Source organism: Panthera leo, chromosome A1 (assembly GCF_018350215.1).
Source record: "Panthera leo isolate Ple1 chromosome A1, P.leo_Ple1_pat1.1, whole genome shotgun sequence".
Lineage (NCBI taxonomy): Eukaryota > Metazoa > Chordata > Mammalia > Carnivora > Felidae > Panthera > Panthera leo.
In genome coordinates, this window is record NC_056679.1 from 6,353,463 (window position 1) to 6,380,769 (window position 27,307).

The 27,307-nt window shown below is 45.3% G+C and overlaps 1 protein-coding gene across 5 annotated transcripts in view; it reads left to right on the forward strand.

Annotated features, from left to right (window-relative positions):
* The window catches only part of WASF3 (WASP family member 3), a 133,609-nt gene extending 106,827 nt beyond the window's left edge, over positions 1–26,782 (forward strand). For 4 of the 5 annotated variants that reach the window (XM_042937545.1, XM_042937444.1, XM_042937477.1 and 1 more), the window contains 7 exons: positions 3,970–4,104; positions 6,224–6,377; positions 10,319–10,436; positions 15,424–15,599; positions 19,929–20,195; positions 21,598–21,965; positions 24,539–26,782. In XM_042937545.1, the coding sequence (XP_042793479.1) occupies positions 3,970–4,104; positions 6,224–6,377; positions 10,319–10,436; positions 15,424–15,599; positions 19,929–20,195; positions 21,598–21,965; positions 24,539–24,696 (1,376 nt within the window). In that variant the 3' untranslated portion in view covers positions 24,697–26,782. Of the gene's footprint in view, positions 1–3,969; positions 4,105–6,223; positions 6,378–10,318; positions 10,437–15,423; positions 15,600–18,885; positions 19,053–19,928; positions 20,196–21,597; positions 21,966–24,538 lie in introns of all 5 variants that reach the window. The other variant, XM_042937705.1, reaches the window with a different exon arrangement.
* Positions 26,783–27,307: the final 525 nt, after the last annotated feature.

The following is a 27,307-nucleotide window of genomic DNA, read 5'->3' on the forward strand; positions in this document are numbered from 1 at the left end:
TCAATCTCTCCTTCTCTCTCTCCCTGCCCCTCCCCCACTTGTGCACGCTCTCTCTCAAATGTAAAAAGAAAGTACGAGGCTACAATTATAACATGGTGGTAAATGCTGAGGAGAAAACTACAGCAGGGAAGGGCCAAGGGCGTGTGTGTGCCTCTAGTGTGGTGAAGTGATTGCAATCTTAGCTAAGGTTGCTAGAGACGTCTCACTTCGAAGGTGACAGTTGGGTACAGGCCCGGATGAAGCGAGGGACCAAACCGTGTGAGTTTCTGGGACAAAAATGGTCCAGGGAGAAAGAACAGGAAATGCACCCCCCCCCCCAAAGGCAAGTATGATTGGCACGTCTGAGAAACAGCAGGAAGCCAGAGTAGTTGGGGGAGTGGAATATGTGAGAGGGTGGCGTAGTGGATGAGGCCAGCGGGGTAGGTGGTGTTCATCACGTGACCTGTGGCTTTTGCTCTGGGTGGGGGGACAAAGGGCGGAAGGGTTTGAAAGCAAAGAGCGGTGGCACCACCTGTGGGGAAGGGCCATGGGCACCGCAGGTAGTCCCTTCGGACCGGAGCACAAAGGGAGGGCACAAGTGAGGTGCACGGGGCCTTGTGTGGCCTGCCAAGAGGCCTAGATTCTATGTTGAGATGATGGGGAGGAGGAGGGACAGTCAGATCTTTCTTTCAGAGAGATCACTTGGCAGTGGTGTGATGAACAGGTTCGAGGGTGGGAGGCGAGCCTGAAAGCAGAAAAGAAAAAAAAAAACCCAACAACTGTCGCTTGTTTAATTCAGGAGGGAAACGGGAGAGTCGGAGCTCAGGGGCGCCGGGAAGAGGCAAGTGACAAGGTCTGGTGTTGGGTGAGCCGTAGCGGGAGGCAGCAGCCACGGATGACCCCGTTTCTGCGTGGGCTTCCCTTTAGGTGATTGATGCCTCTCCACACGGGCGTGCAGGTTTGAGTTAACGTGAAAATGAATTCCTGTTCGCACTTGTACAGCATTTTGGGATTCTGTAGGACGTCAACGTGGAGATGTTCATGAGCCAGTTAGGCACACAAGTCCGGCACTCAGCAAAGGGTTCTGAAGGCAGTGAACACACGCTAATTCTGGATATCCCATCTAGTTACAGAGTTTAGAAATATGTAATTTGTGAGGACTTTATTTCATTCCCTTGCCTTTGTCGAAACCGTTTTGTATGTTGTGGCAATGGAAAGTGTTGGCAGAATTTTAAGCGACTCTAGAGGATCATACACTAGATAACAGACTTTAAGAGAAATGATTTCTTGCTCAGCTGACATCAGTGGCCTTGGGGATCCCCCTTCCATTTTTGGCAGAGGGATGACTTTTTAGATACAGAATGTTTTTACTGATTCCTTTATTGCTCTCATTTTTAAAGAAAAAGTTCCACCCGTTAGGACAGTCACACTATGGGAATTTATGAAATTATACTGCTTTTAGATTCACAAGAAATGCTTATCTGGTGTCTGGGAGTGACCATTTAGGCAGCAAATATTTTAGTCCCTTTAATTAAGTAAACAGGAAATTAACGAGTGGCTTGTGGCCTGAAATAATTTGTGGAAGTTGCTAATTTCTAGGCAGGGAAGTTCAAGGAAGAATATGATAAAATCAGGAGATCAGAAGCTAGAAGACCAAAGTTCAGTTTCATCTTTTTCTGCCACTTACTAGCCATGAGATTTGGACAGATCACCTTTCTGGTGGTCAGGTTGGTCATCTGGAAAATGAAAGCAGTAACTCGCTATTGACCTCATAAGCCGATGCGTTCTTTGAACAGGCGTTTGTCAGGACTCATTGGTCTAGCTAGGGCTGGGCTGCAACACTGAACAGACAGGCTTCGTTCTTATTCTCACATTTTGCAGTGTCGTGAATTACAGCAGGCAGTCTGCAAAGTGGAGATCAGACTGTGTAAATTGTAAAGCACTATGAAAACATCACGGTTATTCTCGCTTTAAGTAAGTATTCTTTCCAGAAGAATTAAAATGAAAACCTTACGCTCTGTGAAAGATAGTCAGGAGAATAATAAGACCTACCACAGACGGGGAGAAAATGTTTGCAGAAGACATAATCTGATAAAAGGCTGTTGTCCATACTATACAAAGACCTCTTAAAATTCAATAAAAACTAACAACCTGATTAAAAAATGGGCAAAAGACCTGAACAGACATCTCACCAAAGAAGATGTACAGATGGCGGTCACAGCACATATGAAAAGGTATTTAATATCGTATGTCATCAGGGAAATGCAAATTAAAATGAGAAGACCACTTCACACCTTTCAGAATGGCTAAAATCCGGAACACCGACAACACCAGATGCCGATGAGGGTGTGGAGCAACAGGAACTCAGATACACGGCTGGTAGGAGCGCAAAGTGATACCGCCGCTTTGGAAGTGAGATCGTGACCGGAACCGAAGTCGGACACTTAACCCACCGAGCCACCCAGGCGCGCCCCGACTGCCTGTTTCTTATAAAAACAAACATATTCTTACCATACAGTCTGGCGGTCCTGCTTGTTGGTGTTTACCCAGATGAGTTGAGAACTTTTGTCCGCACAGAAACCTGCCCACAGCTGTTGATTCCTCACCACCAGACACGAGAAGCAACCCAGGTGTCCTTCAGTAGGTAATGGATGATCACACTGTGCTTCGTCCAGACAGTGGGACGTTACTCAGCGCTGAAGAGAAACTAGCTGTCTTGCCACGAAAAAGCATGGAACCTGAAGTGCTTATTACTAAGCAAGTACGATTAATTGTAATTAATGACGATTCCTACTATATGACATTCTAGGAAAGGCAAAACAAGACAGTAAAAATCAGTGGTTGCCAGGAGTTGAGAGGGGGTGGGGTGAGGGAGGTAAACAAGTGGGAGCATAAAGGATTTTCAGGGCAGGGAAGCCATTTTGTTGAAACTGTCATGGTGGATACATGTGTCTTTCATGCGTATGTCAAAACCCATGGAATGTGTGCCATCAAGAGTGGACGGACCCTCCTGGAAACTAGACTCTGGATGTCACGATATGTCACTGCGGGTTCATCAGTTACAACAAATGCATCACTCTGGGGTGGGATGTTGATCGTGGGGAGGCTGTGTGTGACGGGGTTAGGGAATATACGAGAACTTTTCTGTGCTCTCTGATAAATTTTCCTGTGAACCGGAAACTGTTCGTAAAAGTCAAGTCTTATTTATTGATTGATTTTTAAAGCGGTATCTCTGGCAGAGAGAAGATGCAGCTCTGCCTCGCACAATCAGGGTAGACGGTTATTAAGTGTTTGTTGAATGAATAAAGGAACGATGTTAGGATTTGGAAATTCAAGCAGGTACTTATTCCTGTCTTTTCAGAAATGTTTTTTATTACATTTTTTACAAAGTGGGAGTAGTTGTGTCTGGCACTCATAAGGATCCATGCAGAAAAAATTAACTCCGAATGCAAAATAGTGATTTTTTGAGAGTGCCAGATTTTTAGAGAGTGCTTAGATTTCAAAATATGGATTAGAACAATTTAATGCCACTAGAGAATGTTAGGCGCAGCATAAGATACCTAGTGTTTCTGATTGTGAATGAAGCGGGATCTTAAATTTAGAAACCAACATGATTTATTTAATTCTCACAGGAAGTAAAAGGAAGGTTAAGTTCCTGAGATTCTATTTATACATAAAGCATGCAAAATGTGAGCAAATTTTTTCCCAACGAAGTTTAATGGGAACCACGTTTCACGATAACTCACGTAGCAAATGAGTGAAAATTCCATAGTGTCTTAAAACTTTACAACTTTGGGTCAATTTCAGATATACATGAATTTCCACAATACATTTTCAAAAGTTGTAAAGGCCTTTGACCGTGACGCTTTAATTTTATAATCATTTGCACGAAGTCCCACGTGTCGACAGTCCTCAGCAGTGGCGAGAACGTGTGAAGGCTGCCTCAGCAGTTCTTAACAGATGGCCTTCTCCATTCATTCTCTCCTATAGGCAAACATGCTGAAGACATATTTGGTGAGCTGTTTCACGAGGCTAACAACTTCTACATCAGAGCAAATTCTCTTCAAGACAGAATTGATCGCCTCGCTGTCAAAGTTACCCAGCTGGATTCAACAGTGGAAGAGGGTAGGTAATGGCACGGAAGCCACGAGCTAGAGGTGATGTTGACAGGACAGCAGTAATTAATTGTGGTGTCATCACTGTTTTTTCCTTGGGGTAGTGTACTGATACTTCATCTTGTCCTTTCTGGAAGAATATTAAGGGGGGGGCGGGACCCCAACATTGGGTTACTTAGTAATTAAAAGATTCTCGTCTGCCTTATATATGCCATACTCATTTTAAAAATTTTACACATAGAGTATTTGTGTTTAAAGCCTTCTTTGAATGAATTCGGTATTAGAAACCCTAATTTAGGTCATTGGTAGTTATTCTAAAGATACTTTCTTAGCCAAAACTCACAGAATCACTCAAAAGATGTGGTCCAACTAAGAGGGAGGGTGATACGTACACAGCATGACTGAGCGAAGGCTTCTAGCTGCTACGCTTGTTGGGGTTGATGCCTGTAAATAACCTTGGTTGATCCTGCTGATTGCACACCTCAAGAAGTAGCATTTACTGAAGGCCTTTAGCGTCAGAGTTTTCAAATAAAGTCAGTATCGGTAAGCACTGTGTAGGTAACTGATCATCACTTGGAGGACTTACCGTGAACTTGTGACAGTTTCACAATTAAAATTCTGCAACTCCGCTTTAAAGATTTCACTTTCTGTAGCTTTCCAATGAGAGACTGAGGTTAGACTAGAAGGAAAAAAAAACTTGAAAAAAAGTGTAAGATGTGTCATCTCGTATTTACTTGAGGAAAACGTTCAGAGTAGCAATTCCTGTGGTAGTTACCGTGTCTCGTTGCATTAAAGTGATCTTAGCATCTGCTTTTTCTACTAGACCTATAATAGTAGTGTCAGTAAAAGATGAAAGTTTTATTTTTTTTTTTAAATGTAGCATTTTATGCAATCCATCCCTCATCATTTATGTTCGGGGCTTTCCAGAGGTCGTTATTAAATTAGTGAATTAGAAATTTAACAAAAATGCAGAGCATTGAAATTTTAATATCCACGATGAACATTCTCTAGTCTGATTTTTATGATTGATCTTGTTTGAAAAAGGAAAAACCTGGATAGCTATGCGGTCTATTCAAATGAGAAATTTTAATCATCTTAAGCCAGTCATTCATTTTTCAAATTGGTATCACAAATTATTTTTAATATTTATTCATCTGCCTTCAGTTTTGTTTTTCTTTTTTTCTTTTGTGGGCTCTTGCCATTGGAACACCAGTGATAAACCTTGGGCTGGAAAAGATTAATCTGTGCATTAGATTTCCTAAGATTTTGCAGTGTGTCTATCTCATAGCCTCAAAATCATTTCCAGTCAAGATTTACCTGATTACTGTCCTTGGCATGGATGTTATAGTAGAAAAAAACATTTGACCAAGTTAGGAAATCTGTGTTCTATCTCAGGCCTACCTTTTTTTTGCTGGGTCACCTTGGAAGGGTCACTTAACACCGTCATGACACTCCCCTTCATTGGCCAAGTGGTTAATGGACCAGGTTGGCCAATTCAAAAAGTTGACGTCACAGTTAGATGAGTTAATACATGAGGTACGGAGCGTTGTGCAAACGAGAAATAAGTATAGTCAGCCCTGATTTTCTCACCCCTGAGTGTAGTTTTTGTGTCCTGCTACTTAATTTCTAGGACTGTAGAAAAGCTTTGCTGTCTTTCTTTAATATTCGCGTCAAGAAAACTTAATGCGCTTTTTACACTTGTGTGTTTTTTGCAGACGTATTTCGTACATGTGTTACAATTCAACTGGTATTAACTGTTTGAATGTTTTTTTCCTTCTAGGATACCCAGATCTTTGTACTTACATGCCTGTTACACTCAACTGTATTCCTTGTGGTTTCTGCAAAGTGCTAGTATAAAGAATGATGCTCTAATGCTAGGTTCAAAGAAATAATTAGATCACTACAGAAGTGGGCAAGATGTGATTCGACTTCATTTTATAGAGATAACTATTATTTATAAGAGGGAAGGAAGGCACATGCTATTTAATGCACAGGCTTTTAAACGAACAATAAAAACATGATTTTGTTATCCTAGGGGATATTTACGATTATGTCTCAAATGATGCTTATTTCTGCACAGTGAAAAATATTTCTGTATAACTCAACTCGGGGGGCTTTTCTCTAAATAGTGTCACTACAGGATATCAACATGAAAAAAGCTTTCAAAAGTTCCACAGTCCAAGACCAGCAGGTGGTTTCAAAGAACAGCATTCCTAATCCCGTTGCTGACATTTACAACCAGAGTGATAAGCCACCTCCTCTGAATATTCTTACGCCGTACAGGTATGGCTTCGTGCGTTCCTGGTGCCGTTTTTAGTCTAGATAAGCTGAGACAGGAGGGCAGTGCTGTGAAACTATTTACGCTGTGAAAATAATAATTGTATTATATATACAACAAAATTAGTTACTGGTACAGAACTGTTAAAGGGTTCATATTTGAAACTGCAGATAAACTTACCGAGAGAAGCGTGAACTGTTGTGTTAGCTTTTGTATCTGAAGTAGACACCTGTAGTACCTATCTCCTTTTGTAGTTATCTGAGCGTAGATATCTGAAGTCGAAGCGGACACATCATATGGTATCGTGTGTGATGTTTTTCCTCATATCCAGAGTCAATTTTAAAGGAGCTGCCTAGTTCATGTACAATGTGGCAAAATGCCGGTCTCAGCATTTCAGCACTGCAGAAAAACGTATTCCGTGGCAGTAGGGGTTTCTAAGAGGGAAGAATATAGTCAACGAATTAACCCGTTACTGTCAAATGGTAGGACGCGTTATTAGGACCAGACTTCTGACAAAAAAGACTGGAGAATCAATGGCGAAGAAAATGAATATTAAGAAACTGAAAATGCTGTTTAAAAACACCTCTCCTAGCTGTTACCACATTCGTGTTTTCTTTCCATATTCTGTCACCTTGTCTCCCATCTCCCTTATCTGCAGACCTTCTCATTGTCCCTCATTGCACACAGCTTGTTCTTCTCCCACACTTACCCTGCTGGTGAACTCACTCCCTCACAGCACAGGCTGTGGTAGGTAGGGGTGGTCTTCACTGTCCTCGGGATCAGCTCCGCTGGGTGGCGTTCTTGACCGCTGAGGGAGTTCTCTGCTTCCGGTGCCGCCATCTTGGTTGGGCCTTTGGTGCTTCTCAGAGAGTGCTCAGACGTGTTTTGGTCTGAATTCCTGTCCCTTCTCAGGGTCCAAAAGGAGATGTTCGGACCCACCCTCCACTGAAGCTCTGCTCGTAAAGTAGCAGTTCCGACTGTACCCCCTTCTTTTAGCACAGACAGAAAGATTCTCTCAAAAAAGAAGTCCTAGAAATCCCCTGGAAACTGTGATGGGAGAGGGCCAACCTGTCACAGTTTTCTGGGAAATATGTCTGCTTTTCTGGAAGGTTTAGCACACGCGTCTAAAAACTGATGGTCTATATGACTAGTAGTATTGTAAGTCTAATGTTTTAACTTGTGTTTTTGCTTTTGTTCATAGGCATTTTTCTGGGGCAGTTTCAGTTTTACTTAGCACTGGAAGCCCTGAGGGCGGGCCTGTTAAAACTTTCCTAAGACACCTCACTAAATATTCTAAAGGAAAAAGCCCATAAAACTCAGTGAACTGCTTATATTTGATAAATCAAGATCATGATTAGATAATTTGTGGTGACAGAAAAATTCTAATTACATAAAAAATGACTTGTATGTATTGGATGTGTGCATTCAGTTTTATGGAAAATAAAAATGTCTCTGACTTTTTAAGAGTGTGTTTAAGAAGAGCAGTGCTGGGGCGCCTGGGTGACTCAGTCATTTAAGCGTCCGACTCTCGATTTCGGCTCAGGTCATGATCTCACTGTTGCGAGATCGAACCCCACGTAGGCCTCTGCGCTGACAGTGTGGAGTCTGCTTGGGATTCTCTCTCCTTCTGCCCCTCCCACCCCTCAAAATAAATGAATAAACTTTTAGAAAAATAGAAGGGGCGCCTGGGTGGCTCCGTGGATTAAGTGTCTGACTTTGGCTCAGGTCATGATCTCACAGTTTGTGGGTTCAGGCCCCACTTTGGGCTCTGTGCTGACAGCTCGGAGCCTGGGGCCTGCTTCGGATTCTGTGTCTCCCTCTCTCTCTGCCCCTCCCCTGCTCACACTGTGGTTCTCTTTCTCTCAAAAATAAATAAACATTAAAAAAAAATTTTTTTTTAAAAGAACAGTGCTGACTCAGATGTACTTTTTGATAGTAAAATAATATTTGTGGTATATAAAATACTAAATAAAGATTGTTATATGAGCATTACGATGTGACCAGAAAATGACGTATTCACTTGCTGTAAACACAGGATATTGCTGCTTATATTCTTGTGTTTAGATTACTGTTTGTTTATTTACATGAGCTTCTGCCTTCATTAAAGTATTAGCTCCCCTCTTCAAAAAAAAAGTGTGGATTTTGTATGTCTTAAATTTTGCAGCAAGTTACTGCTCAGTTTCTTCTGTATCTTCGTCTATATAGAAGGCCTTGTATCTTAGGGAAACATACATGTTTCACAATAACGTTCTTAATAAAATCTCTATAATGGAAGTCTCATACCCGTTAGGAAACTTGGGAAGGAAGCGAATTGCCATGATTAGTGATTTTCAGACAGTTGAACGGGCCAGAATAGCCCCTGTAGGAACTTGGGCCTTAGTTTGAGATGATGAGAAGTTCACCAGGAGCAGGGACTTCAAGGACAGGCAGGGTTTTCCCCTGGACTCATTCAGTTAGTTTTCTTTGACTGTTTAGGCAGAAAGTTTTTTTTTTGTTTTTTTTTTTTGTTTTTTAAATTCAAGTTACTTAACATACAATGTAGTCTTGGTTTCAGGAGCAGAACCTGGGGATTCATCTCTTACATGACACCCAGTACTCATCCCAGCAAGTGCCCTCCTTAATGCCCCTCACCCATTTAGCCCATCTCCCCACCCACCTCCCTCCAGCAACCCTCAGTTTGTTTTCTGTATTTAAGAGTCTCTTATGGTTTGTCTCCCTCTCTGTTTGTATCTTCTTTTTCCTTCCTTTCCCCTATGTTCATGTGTTTTGTATCTTAAATTTCACGTATGAGTGAAATCACAGATACCTGTCTTTTTCCACTGACTTATTTTGCTTAGTATAATACACTCTAGTTCCATCCACGTTGTTCAGCATAAACTTATACTCCTCTCACTGTGCCTCATTTCATTTTGCTTTTCTCTGTGCCTAAAACGACTTGTTGAAACACTAATTTGAAATGTAAATGTTCTGCTTCCTCTTGAAGGTAATCTACAGGCCAAATACTTTATGATTATTTTGAGCCTTACTGTTGATTTATATTACACCTTGGGATTTGTATTGGCTTTATGATAGGTGAATAACTCCTATAAACACCCGGAATATTCTTTCAGACCACAGTAGTTACAGCAGGACTCGAAAAGGAAATGCCACGAGTGAATTCTCTTTGTGGACTACTTCTACTTCGGTCACACTTACACACCTTGAACGTGTTGCTTCTTTCCAAATTGAATTTACAGATGTTGGGCCAACCTGATGTAAAAAAAAAGGGAAAGCATACTTTCTAATTTAAAAAAAATTTTTTTTAATGCTTATTTTTGAGAGAAAGAGAGAGAGAGAGAGAGAGACAGAATATGAATGGGGGAGGGTCAGAGAGAGAGAGGGAGACACAGAATCCGAAGCTGGCTCCAGGCTCTGAGCTGTCAGCACAGAGTCCGACGTGGGGCTCGAACTCACAGACCACAAGATCATGACCTGAGCCGAAGTCGGACGCTTAACTGACTGAGCCCCCCAGACGCCCTGTGTACTTCTTAATTTTTATCCTAATAATATTGAAACTCCAGAAAAGAGGTGAATATATATACACAAACCAAGAATCCATCCATCTGTGTGTATGGCCCCTGTTGGAATAAGCAAAATGTTTCCTGAAATAATTGAGGTATTAGATATCGTTGTTTATGAGCCATCTTGTGATTTTTAGGCACTTTTCTGTACTTAAACCTGAATTGGCAAGAGTACTTTTTGCCTGATTATTCTAGAAAACTTTGCCCTTCCTGCATGTTTGCAGTTTTTGTCAAATAAGGAAATCGGAGAAACGTAATGTATAGGACAGTTAAAATGCCCCATGCAGACGTTATCCTCTCATGAGTTGAAATTAAATTAGTATTAACCCCATCTGAAAATGTCTAACAACCTTTTCCCCCCCAACTTGTAATACATTGATTTATAGAGATGATAAAAAGGATGGGCTGAAGTTCTACACAGATCCTTCCTATTTCTTCGACCTCTGGAAAGAAAAAATGCTCCAGGACACGGAAGACAAAAGGAAGGAGAAAAGGCGTCAAAAGGTAAGTAATTCTAGGACGGGAACGTGCATACTTATGTGTCAGGGAGCTTCTTGTTTAGAAATAAGTCAGTAAGTTCTTTATTTAAATGGTTGAGAGGCTGGATTTAGGGCAGAAGTAGGTTGCATTTTTTACGTGAAGATACTGACCATTCAGTCTAACACAGTAATACTGTATTTCAATAAATGCTATCTGATTTGTTCCCTAATACTTGCATTGCTTTAACAGAAGTAGAGGCTAATATTTCAATTCTGTTTGTAACTGTGTTTTATAGCTTTTCTCCTGCTGCTCTTTAAATATATATCATGGAAACATCAGATACAATGATCTGTTCTCATCTCTTGAAAGCATTCCTAATTGGTGGGTTGGCACCTTGCTGTAATTAATACCTTGGTGAGATGTTCACGTTGAATTGAAAAGCATGTGTGATCTGTACATGTAGGGGAGAGTATTTACTAAAAAATGAGACTCCTTTTGGTGAGGTGGTCGCAGGCAAGAGAGTTGCAAGTCTGAAGGTTGACAAACATCCACATTATAAGCACTCTTAGAAGAATAAGCCACTCTGGTCAGGTGTAGGGACTTCTGGGTTTTTTTAATGTTTGTTTATTTTTTGAGAGAGAGACAGAGTGCGAGCAGGGGACGGGCAGAGACAGAGGGGGAGACACAGACTCCGAAGCAGGCTCCAGGCTCCACACTGTCCGCACAGAGCCCGACACGGGGCTGGAACTCACAGACCGTGAGATCATGACCTGAGCCGAAGTCGGCCGCTTAACCGCCTGAGCCACCCAGGCTACCCTAGGGACTTCTGTTTTAAAAACTGTCCTTTGGGGCCCAGAAATTAGACTTAACCCACTGAGAGTTAATTCTCCAAAGGCAAATATTTGCTAAGACTCATGTATATAAAGTATGTTTCAAAAAAATGAGCACCTGTTTTGCTTGACAAAGATTAGGGTGCTTTGGTGAGGACAAATTCTTGGTATCTTGTGGGGTGGTGGCATTAATGTTTGGCAGTATTTACATGTACTGGCCCCAGAGAAGTGACAAGTTTGGGATGGAAGAGAATCTGGGATGTGAAAATAGGATTTAAGAAAGGGACATGGAAAGAGTTTGCAGACTGCAAATGTAAGATGTTCTCACGGAATTCCAGGGAAGAATTCCAGAGGTTGGTTATTCATAGTCTCTCCCTGCACTCTCCCCACTGTGTCGGGGAAATCAATTGGGAAATTTGGGGAAGAGTATTCCAGTGGAAAAGTATTCAAGGGAAGAAATTACAAAGTATTCAAGTGAAAAGAAGAAAGACCCTAATCTCTTGACAGGAAAAGAAACATTTATCTAAAGGCCCATTGGTCTCAGTCCCTATACCTTTGTATATTAACAGAGGTTTAAGAGTATTTTCCTTTAAAACATAATGTCCTTTTAAATGGCCTTCTAGGTTTCCCTTCCCAGTGATATCTTGGCAAAAATACCTAATTTTTTCAGCATTGTTCTTCAGGGAAAAACAGTGTTAGTCTATGGATGACTATCACGTCTTCAAAATGACGCCATTTCCTTGGCTGTTTTGTCTCATTGCACATTCCTCCGACACATAGAATTCTGATAAGGACTTCTTATTCACTTACGTAATAATGCGTCTTGGATGCCTTCTAACTGCTGGATAAACAGTGGTGAAAAAGGATTATCGCCCTCAAGGAAATGACAATGTAGCAGGGGAGACAAACACGAAGTAATCATGCAGCCCGCTGGAACTCATAATGAGGGAAAGAAGTTTGAAAATTCCAGTACAAATCTGCTTTTACTAGGTAGGAATGTAAAATGAGGCCAGATAGCCTTCATTTCCCAGGGTTTCATAAGCACGGGTCGCTGCTTTCAGTTTTGCACTGACAAATCTCTCTGAAGAAAAGTTAGTTTAGAAAAATTTAGGGGGTGAGAAATCCATTGTTTCTGAACTTGGTTTCCTTAGTTTGCTGGTTTCGAAACATTTTTAGAATTGCAAATAAATAGGTAGTTGTGAGCGTGTCGTTACGGTGCTGTAAGCGTTGCGAAGGAAAAGTGTGGTGTGCGGTGGGGTGAGGGGACGAGGAGGGGACGGCGTAAGTGCAGTGGAGTGTCATTCATTGAGCCCCAGCAGTGGGGAGTTAGAAGTCAGCTAAGCAGAGTTGGGGGAGGGTGTGTGTGTGTGTGTGTGTGTGTGTGTGTGTGCGCGTGCACACGTGGAAGAGGGGTGGATGCTAGAAGAACGGAGGACAGAGGAGGTGGGGTGCATTTGGGGTAGAAGCAGCCAAGACCGTACTGGGCTAGGAGACAGTTGGGCACATTCTGGGACTTTAGGACAGTGTAGTTGGAGTATAGATGCGTCACTGTTAAAACTTTGTCAGAGTTTGTGCACGTGTGTGTGTGTGCGTGTGTGATGTGCATGATGGTGGGTAGATTTGGAGGCTGAACCGCTGTAAAGACCGTTGCATATTCGTAGCAATACCTGAATAGTCAACATACATCACTGAAAAGTAAGGGTGAGCGTTACTGATCAGTGCAGTGGTCCTTAATCAGGATGCATATTGCTTGAAGTCCATTGAAGTCTCCCTCCTTTGGGTTTCTACAGATATGCAGACAATACATGCTGGTTGTAAAATGCTCAAATTACACCGAAGTAAATACATCAGAAAATTTGGGGAGAAGTTTCTTCCCTCCCCAGGTGTCACTAATCAGTAGTAACAGTTCAGGGCGCATATTTTAGGTCTTTTGGGCATTCGTAAATATGTGCACACACATTTCACCAAGTATTTTTACGTGCGTAGAATTGTACCACTCTTGACGCACACACACACGCAGACGTGTACGGATATTGACATAATTAAAGATCTTCTTCGTCTTTTTAATAGTTGTATGGTACGCCGAGGTATGCCCACTACAAAGACTATTTACCCAGTAGCGTATTAGGAAATAGAATGTAAATAATTGCTTAACCGCAATACTGCCGTACTCATGTGTCGATATCTCTTCTCAGTAAATTCCTACAAGGCAAGGAGGAGTTTTACATTTTGAAAGATACCATCATATTGCCCCTGACCATTAAAAGACTGAACCAGTGTATACTCTTAACAGACTTCTTCTAGACCTGGATGTTATTATTATTTTTTGGATGAGCTCACCCCTCCCCCTCATCTAATTTGCATCACACATCCTTATTAACCATCTGCATGTGTTCTGTGAGCTCCACGTTCACATCCTCCGCCAGGACATCGCCTGTGCCTCCTGAACCCCTCTGCAAATAGTCCGGCTCCGCCTCGGCACCCACCGCGAGCCGTCAGCCGCCCCTTTTTCCAGGACCTGCCTGAGCAGCTTCTGTTTGCCATCCCTGCCCTTCCCCCTTTTATCTTTTATTTACTTTTATTTTATTTTTTTGCCTTCCCCTTTTTGATCCGTTCTCCACTACCTAGAGGGCCCTTCTCACATGCCTGGGCAGGGTGTCAGCCCCTCCCTTGTCCCATTGCTCTCGGGGTGAAGAAAAACACTTGTGACACAGCCATTAAGGCCTTGCAAACCTTTTAGATCTTGGAGCCATTCACCTTAACTCACCATTTCCCTTCTTTATTCCTCCTGGCGTGCCGCTGTCCGCCCTCCACGGGGCCTCTGCACGTTCTCTCCCCTGTGGGCATGCTGCTGACCCCTGCTCCTTTGCAGAATTAATGCCTGCACACTGCAGATCTGACCTCTCAGTCACTCCAGGACACTCCCTGACTTCCAGACTAGGCAGCATTCGGTGTATGACGCACTTAGTTTCACCACATTTCGTAGCTAGGCGTTTATTTGTGTGATCTTGTGGGCTTCGCCCACCGGATTGCAGGCTCCATGAGGGCAGATTCCGTGTTTGTGTGTTTGCTGTTTGTATCAGCAGCGCCTGACACGGTGTCTGGGACGGAGTAAGCGCCCTGAGCCCACCTAGACCTGGTCATATAGTCAGCCTTTGCCAAGTGCACACTGTCTGTAAAGCCGTGTGTGGAGGTGCTTTAAGAGGAGCGTAGGAGTTAAAGGCACACAGTTCTGATCCTTAAAGACCAGGACGTCTTACTCGGGAAGCAGGAAAAACACGTAAACACACGTAGAAATAACCGCCTTCACCTTTAAAGAAACACCTATGTAGGACCTGTGTATTTACTGGAGACATTTTTGCTGGCAACGTACGGCTGGCACAAGAATGATTCTTTGTATGTGAAGGTAAGTCCTAATCACGGTTTGCTTTGTGTTAAGCTAGTTGCAGGATTAGCTTAAATATTCTGTAATGATCTTCTAGAGACTGGAAATAGAGGATTTTGAGTTATTTCGTGAAACAGCATGGCCTGTTAACAACTCAGTCAAAATTGTGCAGTGGTGGGAAATGATTTCTCTGCATGTTAGATATTTCACGTGTATAATACACATCTGAAAGGTACAGCACATTTAAAACAAGCTAAAAGCCTAGTAAGGTGTAAATTCTCTTCTTTAATTTTATTTATTTATTTTGAGAGAGACAGAGGGAGGGCGCCAGCAGGGGAGGGGCAGAGAGAGGGGGACAGATGATCCGAAGTGGGCCCTGTGCTGACCGCAGAGAGCCTGACGCAGGGCTCATGACCCACGATGTATGCTGACCGTGAGATCATGACCTGAGCGGAAACCAAGAGTCAGACACTTAACCGACTGAGCCACCCAGGCGCCCCTTAAGGTGTGAATTCTCTACCAAAAATGATGGTTAAGCAATTCCTGTAGTTAGCTGCAGTACAGTCAGTAGCTTTTGTTTATTTAGGTTACATAGTGAAGTACCCGTTCCTTCTGTTGGGTCTGCGTTGGGTAAGAGAGTATATGCTTAGAATTTTCTTCACGTTAAAACCACCGGAAATGGGAATGTCTCTTGTTTGCACACCACGCTTGTTTCCTATGCATTACGACTGCATTTAACTTCTGTTTTCCTCTCCCTTCTGTCTTGGCATGCTTGCCCTCTCTGCCTGGACACCAGGAGCAAAAGCGTATAGATGGCACAACCCGTGAGGTGAAAAAGGTTAGGAAAGCCAGAAACAGGCGCCAGGAGTGGAGTATGATGGCATATGACAAAGAGCTTAGACCCGACAACAGGCTGTCTCAGAGTGTGTACCACGGAGCGTCTTCCGAGGGATCCCTGTCCCCAGACACTAGGTGTGTGTGCGTGTGTCGTAGCAAAGCCTCTGCGTAGTGCTCGGTTTTATTGTACGTTGGAGACGTACCAGTGGCTTTCGTGTTCGCGTGGCCCACGGTATGTTTCAAAGCTTTCCTTAAAAGTCAATTCTGTGTATGTTTTCGATTGTGAAATAATCCTTTAAAACAGTTTCATTTTACATTGGGTCACATCGTATGCTTCTCCACCACTCTGACTTCAGTTTATGGTTCCATTAATCTAGACGCTGTGTTTTAACGTTGATACTAACTTTGGGCTTGATAACCGTCGATGACTGACATTTTTATTTTAATAATTATTAATTCTTTCTCTTCTGCTTTAGCTTAGAATCTCGAATTTCCTTTGCCACCTGGTATCTAAAATTAATTAGTAGGTAGTAATTGATGTGCCTGCGATGCAACTTCATTATTCTTTAAATAACCTTTTCTAAGAGTGGTGAGCAAAAACGATAGTGTTTTCTTCAGTGCACTAATCTTGTGTATTCTAATTTCAGGAGAAGAGTTCTGTTGGAGTTACTTTTAAGAATTTGTAAGCATTTAAGTAAAAAAAAAATATTCCTTGCAGGTGTGAATGACATGGTCACTAAGTCACCATTTGTTGCAAAAGGGATTCACCGAACGACAGAAGCTGACTAGTCAATTTTTACTTCTGGTTTAATTTCCTGTTTCTGCTTTTGTAAGGTCATGGTCTGCCACTTGCCTGCAGCCTCAGAGTCTTCCGTCAACATTTCAAAATTCCAATAGAGAATTCTTAAGGGACACAAGAATGTTCTAAAAATAGCCAACAACCTGGACATCGCATTACATTTGTATCTTTTTTTTTTTTTTAATGTTTATTATTGAGAGACAGAGAGAGACCATGAGCAGGGGAGGGGCAGAGAGAGGGGGAGACACAGAATCCAAAGCAGGCTCCAGGCTCTGTGCACAGAGCCTGATGCGGGGCTCGAACTCGGGAACCACGAGAGCACGACCTGAGCTGAAGGCAGACGTTTAACTGACTGAGCCACCCAGGCACCCCACATCTGTGTCCTTTTTAAATTTTTATCTCTATAACCTCGGCGTCTAGTCCGCTCTGCACAAGTGGCTTTGTCTTCGGTAGTTACCACGCCCAGAAACATCCCTGCCCCAGAAGGGCTGCAAGTCTTTGGCTATGTTAGGAGGCAAGTTCTAGGCAGTTTTTCTGTACTGGCTGTTACCTGTTCAGCATTAGAGAATTAGTGGAGCTTTAACTGAGTGCTTGCCTCAAGTTTGAATCTCTGTGTCCATATATTTCCATAGAAAATAACAACAATGACGGTCCAGGGGTGAGGGGTCCAGGGGGACTCTAGGGGTGAGGAGGGGTACTTGAATACGATAGCCTTGAGAGTGCCAATTGGCTTTTTGGCATTTTTTTTCCAACTAATTTCGTTGTGCCTGTTTACTCATAGGAAACCTATGCTTTATTTTATAATACTCCATATACTTGCTCTCCCATTTCAACAGATGCAGGTGGAAAAACGATTTTTTCCTCCCTCAGTTGAGGGATGGTTACTCGCTCCGGCATCCGAGATTCCGTTGTTCCGTGTTGGGTATAAAATTGACAGTTGCTGAGATTATTTAGTATTCAGCCTTCGTATTTATGTGGTTCAGGTGCATCTTCATTTTTCTTAGTTTGCAGAATGCAAATCCCATTTCCCACAGCCTCTTGCTATCTGCACACGCGAGATAATAGATTAAAATTCATCCGTGTACTTGGATTCTGTCCCTTAATTTAGAGACTTTTTTATTTTACTAAAGTGTATCACTTTTTCTTCATATAAAATAAGCTTTTTATATTTGGAAAGCACCAACGAAAAGTAAAATATTATCCATAATCCTATCATCCAGAGAAACCCCTTTCTGCATTTTAGTGTATTTCTTCCTTTGGTCTTTTTTTCAGTACACGTCCATGTTTTTTCTCTTACAAAATTGAAATCATGCGCCATGTTTTCTGTCTTTTGACTTTTATTATTTCATATTTATGTTTTAAGTGTTATTTAGAAACAAGGTTTTTAATGGATATATTGAGGACAACTGCCTGTTCGTGTAAGTAGTGTGTTTGAATCCCATCCAGGTAAACTAACCACGAGATTTTGCTCCGCTGATCAGGAATGGTTTGATTCTAAGCATAAATTTAGGATGAGAATTGACACACTTACCTCCTGCTCTCCCTTGCCCTTCTCAGGGGTAGATGCCTCCGGCCCAGGTGTCCTTGCGTTTGTCTCTTCCTGTCCTGCGCCCGTGTTACAGCCGTCCCGCTGCCCACCTGTCTACCCACAAGACCCTGGGGGGACTCTTTTGATTCTCCCGCTGCGTCTCCACTGCCTGCACTTTTCTTCTTCCTTTTTCCATGTGGTCTTCACTCCTACCAGTTCTCTTTTCTGTAACGGACAGTCAGTGATGATCATGACGTTTCAGGACCACCCCACTCGTCTCCACGTTGGTACAGCATCTTCTGGGGCTGACTGCTACCTTCCCGCGGGGATGTCTGGCCCCCACCGGGCCCCCGAATCCCCACCTTTCCTCCAGCCCACTGGCGCCCCCCGCCTCAACAGAGCAGCCCTACCCTCCAGACCTCGCCCGTGCTGTTCTTATCCTCAGACGCACACCCCCTGCTCCTTTACTCTCTCCTCCGTCTGGTCTTCCTTCCCCTTTCACCAGCTCCTTTGGGCCTCTGTCACAAGGCTACTCTGTGGGAGGAGTGCCCCGAGTTACCCCAGGATGTTTACAGTTTCTGGCTCCCCATCTCCTCAGAAGCACTGCCTATTTTGCGAGATGACCTCGTTTCCTTGAGAAAGTGGTGCACGCGCACACACACACACACACACACACACACACACACACACACGGTCAGTCACGCACCACCAGTGGCTCCAGTGTCTTCGGGGTTTCCATTTTTAAAATGTGCTACTTCTAAAGCTAGGTCGGGTGCTTCCCCCATTAAGAGTGTTTTTAACTCGCTAGCAGTTTGCATGGTTCAAAAGACATACTCGTGTTCACACCGTAATCTAGAATTCACACTGCAAGTAGGAAGCAAAAAGTGAGTTATTCGTTATTCTCATTTTATTGCAAGTAGGGAAGGGAAAAAAAAGCAAAAAAGCAGCCTCTTGTCATTTAGAATGCTTTTCTGTGCCGTGCGACGCTCCGGTTAAGGAAGCTACCGTCGGGATTTCAAAGATGGAAATTCAGTTGGTGTCTTCCCTGCTCCCCCCCCCCGCATCCCCAACGTGTGTTTGCCTGTTTCCTTCAGAGAGAGAAGCACAAGCTGAATCCTAACAGAAACCAGCAAATAAATGTGAGAAAAGTAAGAACAAGAAGAGAAGAGTGGGAGAGAAGGAAAATGGGCATTGAGTTCATGAGTGACACCAAGGAGCTGGCACAGGCAGGGAGCACGGCCGAGGACAGAGTGCCCAGGGGGTTCGTCACTTTGCACTCTCGGACCCCAGCCTCAGGTTGCCCGCCCTGCTTTGGCTGTCCTGAGAGGACGCGCGGCCCCCTTACTGACAACGCCTCCTGTAACCTGTCCTGTAACCCTGGGCCAGGAACACGCCGCTGTTGTTACTAATGCCCGTGGCCTGTGTGGCTGCGACACTCACGAGTCCCCGCTCCCTCCGTAGGGCCTCGCTGGTGTCCCAGCGTCCGCACCTTTCTGAGCTCTGCTCGTCTAATCTAAGACCTCCATTCCTTCCAGAGTTTCACGCTCAGCTGTGCGCTCAAAGAGAAGACGACCTTTCCGTGTTACCCCACGCTCTTTCCTTTTTGGCCGAGTACAGTTCTTCCGTCGAAGAACACTACGGTTCACTGTATTGCATTCTGGATTTCTTTCCTTTTCTTTCCCGTTCGTGTTCATCCGGGTCACCTGCCATTTTGTAACTTCTAATTATATGCTCTCACTCTCATTGCCACCGAAATCCTCTGCCTTAGGTGCGGTTTTTTAATTAAATGGGATCTGTCTTGTAGCCTTCTCTCTTAGAAAAAAAAAAAAAAGCACGCTGAAATACTGTGGAAATGGGGCTCTGCTGCTCCCTGCTTGCCAATCTGACTTACCCACTTCAACGCTGTGAATCTGAAGCCACGTAACACTGGGGCTTGCTGCTAAAGTCGTAATGATGTTGTTGCTGGGAGGCTCTCATGGGGCTGGACCTGGCTGGTGCTTGTAAAGGAAACACAGTGTGTGATTTCTGTACATCGGCAAGGTGGTTGCTCAAATAGAGGTGTATGCCTGTTGGGGTGGGGTGGGGGGATCCTCCTAATTTAATTTGAATTTCTCCCCCCCTCTTCCCTGAACGCCAGGTCGCACGCGTCGGATGTCACAGATTACTCTTACCCGGCGACCCCCAACCACTCTCTGCAGCCGCAGCCCGTGACCCCTTCTTACGCGGCCGGCGACGCACCACCGCACGGGCCGGCAGCCCAGGCCCCCGAGCATGAGTACCGACCCCCCTCCGCCTCGGCGAGGCACATGGCGCTGAACAGACCCCAGCAGCCGCCGCCGCCACCCCCACCACAGGCCACAGAGGGGTCCCAGGCCTCCGCGCCCATGGCGCCAGCAGACTACGGGTAACCGGGACTCCTGCGTCCTGCCGCGCTTAATGTGGCATCGGGAGTCTTGCTGTGTGTGCTCGAGAAGGTGTAACTGAACGATCACGCCTTAGGGGCCAGAAGCAGCCAGGGGCGGCTGGGTGTAGATACTACCAGCTAAGCCACATTCTGCGTTAAAAGCCTCAGTGTCCCGCTGCTCCCCTTTCCGTTACAGATGCATCTCAGGTTCGAATCTGTAGTCATGCACACCCCCCCCCCCCGCCCCTTCATACATACCCCTGGCTACGTTCGAATGGATTGCGAAGCCAAGGCGTTGATCGAGGGTGACACGCTGATTTTGTGAACCTGTCCCAGATCTCCGGGTTTCTGGACGTGCGCCGGGTGAACCGCAGAGAGTTCCCGTCACACGTGAGAAAACCATACAGTGCAGCCCCCCGTGAGCCGTGTTCGCACTTGGCCCCGTGGTCCCCTTTCTTGACGTGTTGGAGCCCAGACATCATTCCTCCCCCGGGTCCTTTTGTTTTCCGTGTCTCGGGTGGGATTCAAACGCCTCCTAAAGAAAGACCCTCACGTTCAGGAGTTTATTAATGTAAGCACCCGTCTCTGTTTTGATAGGCGGTCTTTTGCCCTGTCTTTTCGGGCTTAACCGTAACCTTTGAAGAGTTAGGCCCTCCGAGACCGTGTCCGGGAAGGTTGAGTGTGTGTTTGTGTTAACATGTGTGTTCTTCAGAGCAGCATGAAACACCTGAATGTATGCCCTGCCCCCCACCCCCCGCCAGCTTTTTGAGGTTCCCTCTGTGACCACTCAGTCCTGGTTATTCCCATCCATCCGTTCTCTCTCTCGGAGTGTGTTCTGAGGCTCTAGCCAAGGGTCAGGCAAAGAGAGGGTCTGTGGTCCAGTTGGTTAGGAAAAGCCTTAGCTAAGTAGAATTCAGTGGATTTCTTAGCTGAAGGACTTTTCACAGATTTTGATACTTCCATAGGCACTGTCGGCTTGAGGCACTTCCGTGGGACGGGCTAGGAAATACAGATTTTTCCGAATCTGACCACAGAACCCTTGTAAGACCGAGTGCGTGAGCCGCCCACCTTTGAGATGCCCAGGAGAAAGGGGAGACTTGAGTCACTGTTCTTAACCTCTGCCGTCAACCGTTTTATTCTGGCCTGCCACAGAGAGTTACTTTTTGAGTGATTTTCTTTTCGGTTCCTTTGAGTAGGTGATCTCGAATCGCATCACCGCGAATAATGTAGACATGTGAGAACGGCTGGTGCGAAGCGTGGATGTTCGCGTCCTACGGTGTTACAAGTTCAAAGGACAGTGTATACTGTGTTGGAGGGAGGCCCCTGTGTTAGGTGTATTAGACGCGCAGAGGATGTGGCTGTTGCTGCTTTAACGACTCTTGGTGTTTCCTCTCTTTATTAGGATGCTCCCAGCACAGATCATTGAGTATTACAACCCCTCAGGACCGCCGCCTCCTCCGCCGCCCCCCATGATTCCTTCAGCACAAACTGCTTTCGTCAGCCCTCTCCAGATCCCCATGCAGCCCCCCTTCCCTGCCTCTGCGGGCTCCTCCTACGCGCCTCCTCCCCACCCTCCCGCCGCGGGGCTCGTGGTCACGGCCCCGCCGCCTCCGGGCCCACCGCCGCCCCCGCCGGGTCCTCCTGGCGCAGGGTCTTCTCGATCCTCCTCCCCGATGCACGGCCCCCCAGCAGCCGAGGCAAAGCGCCAGGAGACGGCACAGCCACCCATAAGCGATGCTCGAAGCGATCTGCTTGCCGCCATTCGAATGGGTGAGTGAGCGTCTCAAACACAGTCTTCCTTCTAGAAGGAGATCTCTTCGTGGCTCCGACCCCAGCTACAGCCTGGCCCTCAAGTGTCTACTCTCCACTGAACTGTGTCTGAGGATAGGGTTCGAGGACACTTGTTTGATTTTTTTTTTTGAAGTTTATTTATTTTGAGAGAGACGGAGGCAGTGCGAGCGGGCGAGGGGCAGAGAGAGAAGGAGAGAGAGAGAGAGAGAGAGAGAGAGAATCCCCTGTGCCACCAGCTACGGAGCCCAGCGCGGGGCTTGAACTCCTGAACCGTGAGTTCGTGACCTGGGCCGAAACCAGGAGTCGGACACTCAGCCGACTGAGCCACCCGGGCGCCCCTTGATTTTGTTTTTGGTAAACTGTAGATATGTTTTTGCCAGTGCAGGATAAACACACAGTAATAAAGAATTGAGAATTCAGGAAACCTTTACTTGACTAGAAATAGCTCATAAAAATGATCACTAATTAATGAGATCTTCCCTCTGCCTTCTACTCTGGGGGTAAATGTATAAACGAGCGAAAGCAAGCTCGTGCATATGATTTAGTTATTTTTAAAAATCTAAGCTGTGTCCTAGACTTCCCATATTTTTAGCTCGATGTGCTAAGCCGGTAAGCTTTTCAACATTTATTTAGCAGCAGAATTCTTTTGTCAGATTGAAGTCCTACACTGAACCCCAGAACATGAGACATACAGAAATAGAGCATCTCTGGTCCCGTCAGGTTGGAGGAGCCCAGACGTTCACCCGTTTTGCCCCCGCCCCCCCCCCCCCGAGCCACACACTTCCAGTCTGTTCCACCCCGTTTTTTGTCAGCCCCAGGCACAGCCCAGGCTGGTTGAGGGGCACTGACAGGGCGTGAGGTATCCCAAGAGCTCCTCGTGCAGTCGGGAGATGCACCGTCTCCTGGTCACAGTCTGGTTGTTTCCGTTCGGAAGGGACTGAGAAGGGAGCCCGACAGCAGCACCCCTGGCGTCCTTCACAGGACGGCGGGGACGTGACTGCCTCTGCTCTGAGTGCCCACAAATCAGACTGGAGTGTGACACGCAGGCCCGGGGTTCTCGTATGTCTTGAACGTCTTGAACGCCATTGGCACACTTTGATTTTGTCGAGGAGAGAAGATCCCAGAGGTACACGACCCCGTCGCAAGTCAATTTAGGGTCATAGCAGGACAGTGGTTTTGTTTTCTGACACCCGTGAGCCCCTTCCAGTAAGAGTGATAACATAACTTGGGTCTAATCACGAGGAAACCTCTGATAAGCCCACATCAAGGGACAGTCTACAGAAGAGCTGCCTGTGTTCTTCAAAACCGTCAAGGTCATGGGGCGCCTGGGTGGCGCAGTCGGTCAAGCGTCCGACTTCAGCCGGGTCACGATCTCACGGTCTGTGAGTTCGAGCCCCGCGTCAGGCTCTGGGCTGATGGCTCGGAGCCTGGAGCCTGCTTCCGATTCTGTGTCTCCCTCTCTCTCTGCCCCTCCCCCGTTCATGCTCTTTCTCTGTCCCAAAAATAAATAAAAAACGTTGAAAAAAAAAAAATTAAAAAAAAAAAAAAACAAAAACCGTCAAGGTCGTAAAACACAAAGACTGAAGAACTTCCCAGAATAAGGGACATTAATGACAACTAACGTGATGGGTGTTTCCACGTCACATCCCAAGCCTGGTGGAAAACTTTCTTCATTTGCTGCTGTTAGGTCTGCTGGCAAAATTGAAATAAAATTGTGCAGTAGATGGTAGTATATTTGTGTCTGCACTAATAGCCTGATTTCGATCATTGTCTCTTAGGAATTACACATGAGGTATTTTAGGGGCAAAAGGACATCATATACTACCTTATTCTCAAGTGATCCAGGAAAAAGTATGGGTGTGTGAGCAAGAATGCCAGAGAAGGGTTGCTAGTTAAACAAGACGGTCAAATGGAAGCGGGATGTCGGTTGTATGGGGACGTTTTTCCGCTAGTTTTACAGCCTATAAATCTGAAATCGTTTCAAAAGAGAAAGTTAAAGAATTAGCACATTCAATCATCTTTGTATCCCACTTTGTTAATAAGAAAGCGGACGACTGTATTTTGTATTCATTTTCAGCAAATCAGTGAGACAAAGATCTCTTAACTCCCCACACCGGCCAAGGGCTACTGGGGCAAAGCACTGCTTTCTAAGCCTTGGGATTACAGCAGCGTCCCGGAAGTGTTCATGATGCAGTCCAGTATGGTAGCCCCCGGGGCCCAGTAACTTCACCCTTAATTAGCCACATGTGGCTAGTGGCTACCCCACTGGACGGTGTAGCTCCAGAACTTTCGTGACGTTCGTATGTCCTGATTCGAACACGCTGCCGTAAAACACTTTGCTACAAAAAACGTTTCCGCTTTGAGTGCCAATTTTGTTGGTCACGAAACTTCTATTTCCCAAGCTTTTCTCCCCTCAGGTTTCCAAAACTTTCTACCCTGGGTGTCAGCAGGAAAAACAAAAAAAAAAAAGGCCGCTAGGCCTGTTAGTTTGTGTTTCCTTCGTGTGGAGCCGGCAGAGGGATTAAATTCTACGCTCCGTGTCGTGTCTCTAGGGATTCAGCTGAAGAAGGTGCAGGAGCAGCGTGAGCAAGAAGCCAAGCGCGAGCCAGTTGGGAACGACGTGGCCACGATTCTGTCCAGACGCATCGCCGTGGAGTACAGCGATTCTGACGACGACTCCGAGTTCGACGAGAACGACTGGTCCGACTGAGGCGGGGCGCGTGCGCAGGTGGACGGCGTGGGGGCAGGGCTGCTTGCCGGCAGGAGACCGTGCGTCGGAAAATGCCTCGCAGATTTTGTGGTCTCCGCGCCCACGTAGTGGTATTATAACCCTGTAGCTTAGCGACTTTTGTATTAATAATGTGATATTGCTTTTGCACATCCAAAAATTCTGGGTTTTTTCAGTATTTACTGTGTAATACTTAAGTGCCACTACACATAGCAAATTGTGCTGCACACGAGGAAATATGCTGTAACTATTGCATTGTCCCGAAAACGGCATTTTGCTTCCTTTCTCTTGGCCGTGAGCGTATTTAGTGCAGTTTGCGTTTCCTCCTTTTGGTCGCTATAATTCTGCAGACTTGCTGCGTGTTTGTGAAGCTGCCTGGTGTTAGGTCTTTGCAAGATTAATGACCGTGTGTCAGAGTGATGTCTTCCAATCAGTACGTGATACCGTTTCACCTTCGTTTTGTTCTGTTCTGTTTGAAACGTGTTTCAGAAGAAGTTGGTTCTAGAGGGAAGGATTCAACAAGTAAGGAGGACCCAGTGTTTCTGCTCGCAGTGTCTGGGCTTGTGCCTCTGTGTGACTCAGAACGATCTGTTAGATAATTGCGTTTCCTTCGCACCGGCCCTTTGCAGGCAGGGTTCCCCGCGGGCGTTCGCTTGGTCCCTGCCTGTCGGCAGTTGCCATTAAGAGGTTTGGGCAGCTGCGCAGTGATGAAATGAACAACAGGGTTCTTCTTCCGTCAGGGCCATGGGGTTGTGACGCTGGAAACGTGTGACAGCGCTTACGGCCTTGGGTGCCAGCCGGCCAGCACAGACACGGTGGTCCGGGACCCCCGGACCTCAGGGAGAGGGCTTCCCGTGGCTCCTCGCGCCGCGTGCTCTGAAGTTGAAAAGCTTAGATGGAGGTGGACGTAGATGCTGGCAGCTACTTGCTTTTCCCGGTGCCGCGGCCACATTAGGGATCCATCACCCGAGCGGGGCCGTGGCCCTGCTCCTAGAAGCACACGGTTCTCTTTCCTCGCGTGGCCGTCGGCACAGGGGATTTTCAAAAGTACCTCAGGTCAGAGTAGGCTCCTGGCTGCACCGGATCACTTGCCCCTCGCCTTCGCCCTTCCCGCTCTGCTTCCCACACGGCAATACGACCGAGCCATGGGGTTGATCTTCCTGAGGAAGGCAGACTGCTGGAACGCTCACGGATGGCAGCTTACGTCTTAGAAGTTGGGGTGAGGGATCGCTGCTTGTTCGGAACAGATAAACGCCCCCGGGCTTTGATTCTAGATACGACTTCACAAATAACACTAAGACACTTTACTTACTAGGGATTCTTACCCGAGTACAGCATTTCTCACGGATGGCGGTTACTCGTGACTCTCGGTCGTGACAGAGGAGTCTTCAGCTCAAGGCAGAGCTGGCTGGTTCATGGTGGTCGTCTCAGCAGGACCATGACCGATGGGTTTTTGTTACCGAGTCCTCCTGAGGACTCCAGCGGCACCCTCGAACCGGGTCTCTGCGTCCCTGTGTGGACATTTACGTGGCTTGTGGGCGTTCGTCCTATAAAGCCGATACCTTGAATTTCAATCACGTAGAGTTGGAGACTCCGAAAAGCCTAATGTCTGTGTCCCCTTCCCAAGACCATCCTTCTCACATCAGGTTACCTGAGTCTTTTCAGCGGGACTGGCTGTTTTGACACATGCTTCTCGAGTTTCCGTGTCTTGGAGCTGGACGCCATAATTTTACCGATTATAAGCAGTAGTTAGTAATGAACGTTTAAATTTCTCCCTTTGATTTCTCTCCCTTTATTTCAGTGTAAAGGCCTCCTGTGTTGGCATTATTCTTGGGACTTTTACCATTTGTACTCCTCTTTTGTCTTTATTACAATATTTTGTTTGTATTGTTACTTTTGGAGTAGGAATTACTTGCACAATTCTAGAACTTCTGTCTGGTAACGCTTCTTTGTTTTTTATGTCCCTTCTGTTCTCAGGACGAAGAGAACACATAAAGCTACTACCCATGTCAGAATTTCTTCTATTTATATCTTATTACAATAAAATTACTGGCACTTTATTCATAAATATTCATAAGCCTATTAATTATTAGTCGTCTTCCTGTAGTGGAATCAACAAGTCACTTTCAACTTGATTTTCCGACTAGTGAAAAACCTTTTGCCCTAGGGTGTCACCTAGCCTTTAACAGAATGGAAAAGGACTAAATTTCCATTTCGATTATTTTTACAGTATTTTTCTCAGCAAATCGGATTTCTTCGAAAATTTAAATCCAGACTTTTTCTAATGTGCTAGTACATGAAAAGGAAAAAGTGAATATTTTGATTTTTCAGTTTTCCATTTTCAAAAAATATTTACCAAAACAAACGGAGAAGGACATTCAAAAGGGTATTTCATAGCTGTGAATTTTACATTTTAAAGTAGCAGTCATCTATTGTAAGGTTATTTTAAATCATCCTCCGTTTTGTTCCCCCGCGTGTATTTTAGATTCATTTCTGATCAGCTTTTTTCTCACATCATAGATTAGGCAGAGGGGATGAGAAGACTGCTCGGTACCACACACATTAGCTACACAAACATAACGTGGTTGCTTTT